This window comes from Alosa sapidissima, chromosome 6 (assembly GCF_018492685.1).
Source record: "Alosa sapidissima isolate fAloSap1 chromosome 6, fAloSap1.pri, whole genome shotgun sequence".
Lineage (NCBI taxonomy): Eukaryota > Metazoa > Chordata > Actinopteri > Clupeiformes > Clupeidae > Alosa > Alosa sapidissima.
Window position 1 is genome coordinate 18,592,408 of NC_055962.1, and position 8,645 is coordinate 18,601,052.

Genomic DNA, 8,645 nt, shown 5'->3' on the forward strand with positions numbered 1-8,645 from the left:
CTATGACACTGCCGAGAAACACTCCATTGTCATCCTCCTCTTCTATTTCGTTAACAGTCTTTGGTGCTGTGCACACTCTCTGATAGTGTCCCCTTTTACCGCATGAGTGGCACTTTACATCATTGGCAGGACAGTCACGTATTGAATGGGATGAGGAACCACCACATTTACTACACTGGATGTTCTTTGCCTTGCTGTACTGAGCGCCATGCTGCTTAGGCCTAAATTGTGCTTTAGAATGTTCAGGTTTACCTCTATCTTTTGCCTTGTCACTGCCTTTGAACACTCTGTCAATGGCTTTGCGGTCACTGGCATCTGACCCAGAGCCTCTCAGCGTGACTTGCTGGCGTTCCACCTCCTCGCTCTGTCGCGCTCTTGTGATCGCTGACTCCAGCGTCAAATCCTTATCCAACTGCATTCTCTCCGACAGCCGCATGTCACGCAGCCCCACGACAATCCTGTCTCGGATAAGTTCATCATGTAGAAGTCCATAGTCACAGTGTTCAGCTAGTGCATAGAGGGCCGTGACAAACGAGTCTACAGTTTCGTTTTCGCCTTGTACACGCATGTTGAATTTTGCCCGCTCATATATCACGTTCTTCTTAACAATAAAAAAAAGTTCTGGAAGGCATCGCGAACGCCTCTGTATGTTCCCCTTGCTCCGTGTGTGAACGTCAATCCACGTAAAACATCATCCGCCTCATCTCCCATACAATATATCATAGTGTTAATCTGATTCTCCTCGGAGCTAGCATTCAGATTACTTGCCAAGCGAAATCTTTCGAACCTTCGGATCCATTTGGCCCACTCTTGCGGTCTTGAAAAGTCGAAACTCTCTGGTGGTTGTATGTTGAATGTTGCACTCGGCCAAACTGTTCTCTGTGCACCCGCCGCCGCCGCTCTATTGCCAACATCCTGCACATCCTGCTCATCCTCCATTCCGGTGATTTTTTTCGACACTTTAACGCGATAAAGAAAACTTTCAGACCCAAACTCGTGATGCCCAAACGTCCAAAACAGTGTCTATTCTCTCCACGTACTCACAGGACTTCTGACACCATGTCGTGTTATGAAATAACCCGTGAGTCCGACTGTAAGTTAACGTGTCTCTTTATTGTGAACCTTCCCCAACTCTGGCGGTAACTCCCCTCACCTCTGACCCTGCCGATGATGTCATCATGCAGCTCTCGTTAACATACATACAGAGAGGGTTAAAGCGGAGCGAGAGGCGCAAACGTTCGACAATTTCCGCGTTCGATTATTGCAAGGGAGAGGGGGGGAAATCCCCCTTTATGCAGACCAGAGTAAACCCTCGCTGCACTAATGTCAATGGAGACTTGTGGAATTTTACCAATAAATTGGTCATTATGTCTTTCTGGATTTGTTGAGGGTTTTTTGGAAATTTTTGTCATAATCTGTAAGTGTTTGGGATCATTTCAAGCCTAAAAGTGTAATTTTTTAGCGTTCGGATTTGTGATAAAATAACTTAATATCAGACCATGCTGCTGCCAGTTAGTGTCCGGTTGTTAGCATGCTAGCTATCCTCTTAGCTAAGGTAAAATTTTAAACAGAGAAGTGTAATTTCTTTGAAATGACAACTAGCTGAATAACATTACTTACATTAGTTAAAGTGGATAGTTTATACTCAAGTGAATTTGCAACAGTATATTAAGTTTAAGCAAAGTCCTTCAACTACTAGTCACTTGTTAGCGCATAGCTGTATTGCCATAGCTACTCCCATCCACTTGTATAGCATTTTAAGCTAGCGTTAGCTAGCTAGCTAGCTCGGTTCACATGACTAATTAAATTATTCATATCATGTCCTAAAGAATGATTCATTGGTATCATACATGATTATAGACAATAATACTGTGAACACAATTAGGTTTATCTGTTCTTATTGCTTATTAAGAGAGAAAGTTTATTTAGTGACGTAAGGTGACACTCCCACTTATGCAGACCGGAACTGTCCCGTTTTGCTCCCATAGTAACGAATTACGTTGCTCTATCTTGCTAGTAATCAAGGATCTTTGATACATAACACCACAAATGTGACACTTACATGTACACTAGTGAAGGCAGAACTGCTCACTAGTTAACTAGCCCTTAGAACCCGATTGACGCAAAGTGCGTCAAAAAACACACCCTTTCTTCTCTGTTACATTGCTCCGCGACTGTTCATTGCAACGAGATGAAACCTTTATTGCATGACAGAGAAGAAGTGGGGCTTTCCAAAGAGACGACGCACTTGTCTGTACGATCAAGTATGAAAATAAAAAAAAATCATGAAATTAAATCAAATTGCATCATATTTACAGTCTATACTTTGCGTTCACCTGCGCACCCATTACTCTCGTTTGAATTACTCGCGAACCCAAGATCGCATAGATATGGCAAGCATATCAGATGAAAGAGGAGAAACAGGGCTATCCATTGGTACCATGGATATCGATCTTTCTGGCTTATAAAAACAGACGAAGTGACTGCAAAATATTAACGTCATGTGCTGCACACCCATTACTCTCTTTTGAATTACTCGCGGACCCGTGATCGGATAGATATGCCACGTATGTCAGATTGAAGAGGAGACACAGAGCTATCATTTGATATACCAATATAACATCCTTCTGGGTTATAAAACAGACGAAGTGGTAAAACATGTTAATAATCCGGTTTTGAGATCCTAGCAAATTCCTGCATGGCATCCAATTCAAGGCTCACATTGCATCCCAATTTGTTCAACAAAGAAACACCTTTTTTACCTTTACTTTGTTCATGGCAATGCAGTAAAAAGTTGAGAATCATCATGAGTGCATACACCACATGCTAACCGGCAAACTTGGGTCAAGTCAGGTCAGATCAGTTCGTGTCACAGATATGGAGCGCAGAATGGTCATTTTTCACCGCTAAATAAAAAATGGCATTTATTTCCGTAAATCACACACCACATATTTCTGTAAATTGCTCAGCCCCAGAGTATCCCTCCAACATGGCAATTATATTGCCCGATTCAGGACAGTCTGCCCTACACACACATGAAATGCATGTAGAGCTATGAGCTTGCTGTGGTGAGATACAGGTCATAATATAAGCATTTTTATAATATGATTTTTATATTTTAATTCTTTAAAAATCAAAATCAATGCTAGTACTAATACATGAAATGATGGCAGATCTGGGTAGCCTAGACTATAGACAATATATAATATGTGTGTGTGGCACTTACAATGACCAGAATAAATCCTTATGAATAAGGGTAGTGAAAATGCCCTAAAAACAGCTTAGGGTTCTAAGGGCTAGTGAAGACACAAATGCCCACTAGTTAACTAGTGAGGTCTAAAAAGTGTCACTAGTTTACTAGTGTGCACCAAAACACCCACTAGTAAACTAGTGATGGCAATTTCCAGTCGACTAGTTAACTAGTGAGGTGCAAAAAGTGTCACTAGTTTACTAGTGTGCTCCAAAACGCCCACTAGTTAACTAGTGAAGGCTATTTCAGCCCCACTAGTTAACTAGTGAGATGCCAAAATGGTCACTTGTTAACATGTAAAGGCAAAAATACCCTCTAGTTTACTAGTGAGGGTGTTGTAGGCCTTACTAGTTAACTAGTGGCATGCATATTTTGTTCACTAGTTAACTAGTTATACCTAAAAAGAGAAACAAGCTGACCGTTTTTGTCCACTAGTAAACTAGTGGAACAATTTAAGTCTCACTAGATTGCATGTGTGGCAGTGAAGCAGCTCACTAGTTCACTAGTGCCTGAAACGGCTATTATGCAAATTCTAATGAGAGGGTGGGTAGAAGACTCCTATTGGGTATTATGTAAGAATCCCACCCAGTCTAAATGTAAATTTACTGTTCATAGCCTCGCGATCAGGTCCTGATGGGTGCCCCTAGTGGCTAAAGTGACACACTGCTCTGCAACGGTACTTCAGTATAGATAGTAAAGCAGAGCCTGCAGTATGCAGTATCTCATATTCTGTCAAAATGTTTTTTAATCATAACAGGGAAACCCCATGCTTTAACAAGTGAGCTCTTAGTGATCCACATCAAAGATTCAAAGGATCGATTTTAATATTATTCTTTGTTTATTGTTGCTAGGCAACCACAGACATATATGAATCCATTCAGTCGCGCTTTTCTGATTAATAACTGAAAAACAAAAGATTGTACACATTAACTGCACACATTAACTGCACATGGTTTCAAAAGTAATTAAAAGCTCAAGAAAACAACTTCATGCAGTTCTAAGGAATTGAACTCTGGTCTCCCACATGATCTCCTGCTGCTTAACCACTTGAGCTAGTCTTGCTACATCAGCAATGCTATCACCAATGTTCATGTTACTGAAACGTTTTGTTGTTAGGCAACCATATACAAATACCTCCAGTTTTATCGCGATTTTCAGACTAATAACTGAAAAACTAAAGATTGTAGACATTAACTGAACGAAGATTACAGCAATACACCACAACTTTGTCACTAGACATGTTATCAAAACATATTTTTATGCTCAAACGATCTTAGTTTATAAAAGTTTGCTCTTAGAACAGCCTGGACGAAGTCAGCCATGTTTTCTAGGTTTCTGAGTCCTAAATGGACCAATCAAAATCCTTGTTCCACCTTCTTCATTTGCATGCAAGTGTGACATTGCGCACTAGTTAACTAGTGGCCAATGTTATGCCCCACTAGTTAACTAGTTGCACAAAATGCCAGCCGTTTGTGTATTTATTCAAATTCCACTAGTTATACTAGCATTTTTCTCCTGCTAGTTCATTATGGACAGTGTTTTGTCTTCACTAGCTAACATGTAAGGCTCAAAATGCCCTCTATAAGCTAGTGAAAGGCATTAATAATGCAGATATGCTCACTAGTTAACTAGTGAGCATGTCCTGTTCCATTACTAGTAAACTAGTAAGGCCAAACATGTCAACTAGTTAACTAGTGAAGGCCAATGTGTCACTAGTTAACTAGTAACAGTACCTTTTGCATTACTAGTGAACTAGATAGCTCCAAAAACAGCCACTAGTGTGTGTCTTGTGCGCACTAGTTAACTAGTGAGCTGATTCACTGCCACACATGCAAACTGAGACTTAAATTGTTCCACTAGTTAACTAGTGGACAAAAACGGTCAGCTTGTTTGTGTTTTTAGGTGTAACTAGTTAACTAGTGAACAAAATATGCATGCCACTAGTTAACTAGTGGGTATTTTGGCCTTTACATGTTAACAAGTGACCATTTTGGCATCTCACTAGTTAACTAGTGGGGCTGAAATGGCCTTCACTAGTTAACTAGTGGGCATTTTGGGGCACACTAGTAAACTAGTGACACTTTTTAGACCTTACTAGTTAACTAGTGGGCATTTGTGTCTTCACTAGTTAACTAGTGAGCAGTTCTGCCTTCACTAGTTTACATGTAAGTGTCACACTGAAGCCACTAGTTAGTTCCTTTGGCCAGCATGTTAACTTGTGTGCCACATGCAAATGTTGTGGGTGGGATTTTGTGAAATTCTGCACTTTGATTGGTTGTCATGTTCTATTTGAACATAGGGAGCCAATAGAAAGCCTCAATTTCCGGAATTATCTGCCTCCTAATTTGAATTCTGCGCCACTAGTTGACTAGTGTGAATTTTGTCTTGAACTAGTTTACTAGTATACATGTATGACCTCACTAGTTAACTAGTTTGGACAAATAATGCATCAACTAGTTAACTAGTGAGCCTACTGCCATCACCTAGCTAGCTAGTCAGCCATTTATGCTTCACTAGTTAACTAGTGACATTGACCTACTGCAACTAGTTAACTAGTGAGGTGTTTTGCCTTCACTAGTAAACATGTGCACATTTTTGGCAAGTGACACCCAAACGCCTTCAACTAGCTGACTGGTATGCATTTTGGCCTTTACTAGTTAACTAGTGGGCATTTCTGGTTCTCACTAGTTAACTAGTGAAGCTAAAATGTGTTCACTAGTTAACTAGTGAGCCTTTTGGCTCCCACTAGTTAACTAGTGTGCATGTTTTGACCCTCACTAGTTAACACAAACATGGCTCACTAGTTAAGTAGTTGACCAAAATGGCTTACATGTACATGACAATTATGCCTGATATCAAGATATCAGAATAAATGCTCAATCGGCTTGCCATAAGATACTCCATGTGCATGTATGTATGTGACTAGTTTATTTGCATCAAAGTTACTCTGGAAACTTTAATTTATCTCACTTGTGCACAGGCATAATGCTCCAGATTGATGTTGCAGAGGCCCAGTCCAGCCACCAGATTTGACTGCAGGGCAGTGCTGTTGAGATGAAAACAAGATCATGCTCAGGGGTGTAGCAGACATGGCAGAGGTCAGATTGAATGACTTAAACTGAGGTTTGCGTGCCCAACACACACACACACACACACAAACACACACACCAAAACATGGCACTTCAAAATTTAGAACTACAGTACTATTTTCAATCATTATAGTGTCTGCCTACTGAAAAGCCCTCTAACGTTTTAGTTTTGTCAGACCTTCTTTTTTATTTAATCTGAGTTGGCCTTGTGGTCTCTACCTGTTTACTCCATCACATATTTGGCTCTCTACAGAAGAAAAAGAAAGTTAGGTTAAGAAATGGAAGATTTAAGCAGGTGATAACAATTCATTGCTCAAGCAAGTTGAATAACCTAAAACCAACTATTAGTTTGGTTACACTTACCATTGATTGGTGTTCTAAGACACTAAACAAGAAATGAAACGAAATGTAAATGATGTACAATATATGAAATTATGCACACGAACATGAAAGTTACATAAACTGACTATGCATGAAGTGTAATTATCTTATTAAAAAGTAAACTCACCTTAGACACTAGGCAATCTGTACAGGCAGAAAAAAAGAAAGACAAAAATGAGTTTGTGAACAGCTAAAATTCACCTTTTATTTTTCCTTTCAGACTTTTCTCAGTATTATTGGTATTTGGCAGCCTGGGGCATGTTCTTACACTAGCTGTCAGTGGGCTACAACTGGCAGGGCTATCTGAGAGACAATCCAAACAGCTGGCAAAATTCTGCTCTGTGTCAGCTGTGATAGGCAGTCTTACTGTGTGGCACAGGCAATGTTTTCTGTACCCATGATTGTCAAAGCTGTATTTCTATAAGATATGTGATTGATAGATTCAAATTAAATGGACTCAAGTGTGTGTGTGTCTGTGTGTGTGTGTGTTTACCATTTGGACTGAGGAGGAGCAGTTGTTCCATAGCTCCTCTGATGATGGATTCCTGAGTTCCTGGTGCTAAAGTAAGAGATCCATCCAGCCTTGGGACATGTCAAAAATAAAACAAAACAAAAATAAACAAACAAAAGTCAAGTGACAATATTTTAATGTGAGGATGTGGGGGGAAATATGTATGCTGTAAGAAGTCACATTTGGGATTATAGGCATTAGTATCCAAAATGTTCTAAGTTTATAATCACATGAGTCATTGCAGGAATTGCCTTTAAAATGCCCTCAGTGTTTAAATGCATATCTGTGTTACTATAGGAAGTTGAGTTGACTTACATTGCTTGAAAAAACTCACAAGGTGCTTCATTCTATGGGCAGGAGAGGTTCATGATATTAGGGAAGATCTTTACGAGTCAGGTCAACATAATACATTTGAATAACAATCTAATTTGAGTGAACAGAGGTAATGTTTCAGAAATCAAGATAGTCCGAGAGTGTACAATAGGATAACCCTGTCATTGTAACCAAGTTATTGCTATAACCAACAGCAGGCTGCTGAAGCATACCGGCTATCAACACACAGGGCGAGCTTATGGAGCACAGAATAGATATCTGTTTGCTCAACTACAAGTTCTTTATGCTCGAGTTTCATTTTTCCTTAAAATATAATTTGTGTGCTTGCTTAAAACTGCGCTCAAATTGTTTTACTGCTCGCTCATAAAAGAGGCACAAACTCCATAGGAGCTGGCCAGAGACGGTCCTTGCAACCAGCGTCGCCTCAACATGAAGTTAGAATTTTGAGGAGTTGTGTGGTGATGCTGTAGGGCATGTAGGGGGACACACGGTGACTCACAGGCTCTGCGTGGCAACGGCATCAACTCTACACAGAACCATAAATTGGGCTTTAGTAACTGCGATGTTTCACCTGTTTTGCCAGCAAGATGGTCTGATTTAGAACTTCTGGAAGATTCCTCTCTACTGGTGACTTCAGAAGGTGATCCAACACTCTGGTGACAACTTCACCTTTCCCTTGGGGATGAGGGAGGGGCAGAACCATTAATTCAGCTTTCTGCTTAGGACTGAGAAGATCCAACACTGCCAGCTGCAAAGAGAGATAGAGAGACAAAGAAAGAATGCGGGGGAGAGGAGACCGAGAGAGAGGGAAGGACGGAGAGAACAATGAAGGAAGAGAAGGGGGGTAGGGGTAGAAGGAGAGGGACACACGATTTAGCAATGATAATGAGACACAATGAATGATTAGTGATTTATTTATTTATGTATTGACAAGAGATTGATTGGGAAAAGAATGTGTGCATACTGGATCAAAGTGCGTATTGAGATCAAATAGACTTTTGAGTTGGATAAGGACAGTGAATGGACCAAAGTTGTCAATTAGCCAAGCTGTGCTGTTGTTAGAGATACATCCAGAGTCTGA

General features: G+C 40.3%; 1 protein-coding gene across 2 annotated transcripts in view; it reads right to left on the minus strand.

Annotated features, from left to right (window-relative positions):
- LOC121712343 (adhesion G protein-coupled receptor F5-like) overlaps nt 1–8,645 on the minus strand; it is a 46,199-nt gene that overhangs the window by 28,056 nt on the left and 9,498 nt on the right. For both annotated transcript variants that reach the window (XM_042096542.1, XM_042096541.1), the window contains exons 11-18: nt 8,529–8,641; nt 8,136–8,312; nt 7,547–7,578; nt 7,214–7,302; nt 6,848–6,864; nt 6,703–6,724; nt 6,559–6,586; nt 6,221–6,296 (exon numbers count right to left, since the gene is read on the minus strand). In XM_042096542.1, the coding sequence (XP_041952476.1) occupies nt 6,221–6,296; nt 6,559–6,586; nt 6,703–6,724; nt 6,848–6,864; nt 7,214–7,302; nt 7,547–7,578; nt 8,136–8,312; nt 8,529–8,641 (554 nt within the window). The remainder of the gene's footprint in view (nt 1–6,220; nt 6,297–6,558; nt 6,587–6,702; nt 6,725–6,847; nt 6,865–7,213; nt 7,303–7,546; nt 7,579–8,135; nt 8,313–8,528; nt 8,642–8,645) is intronic.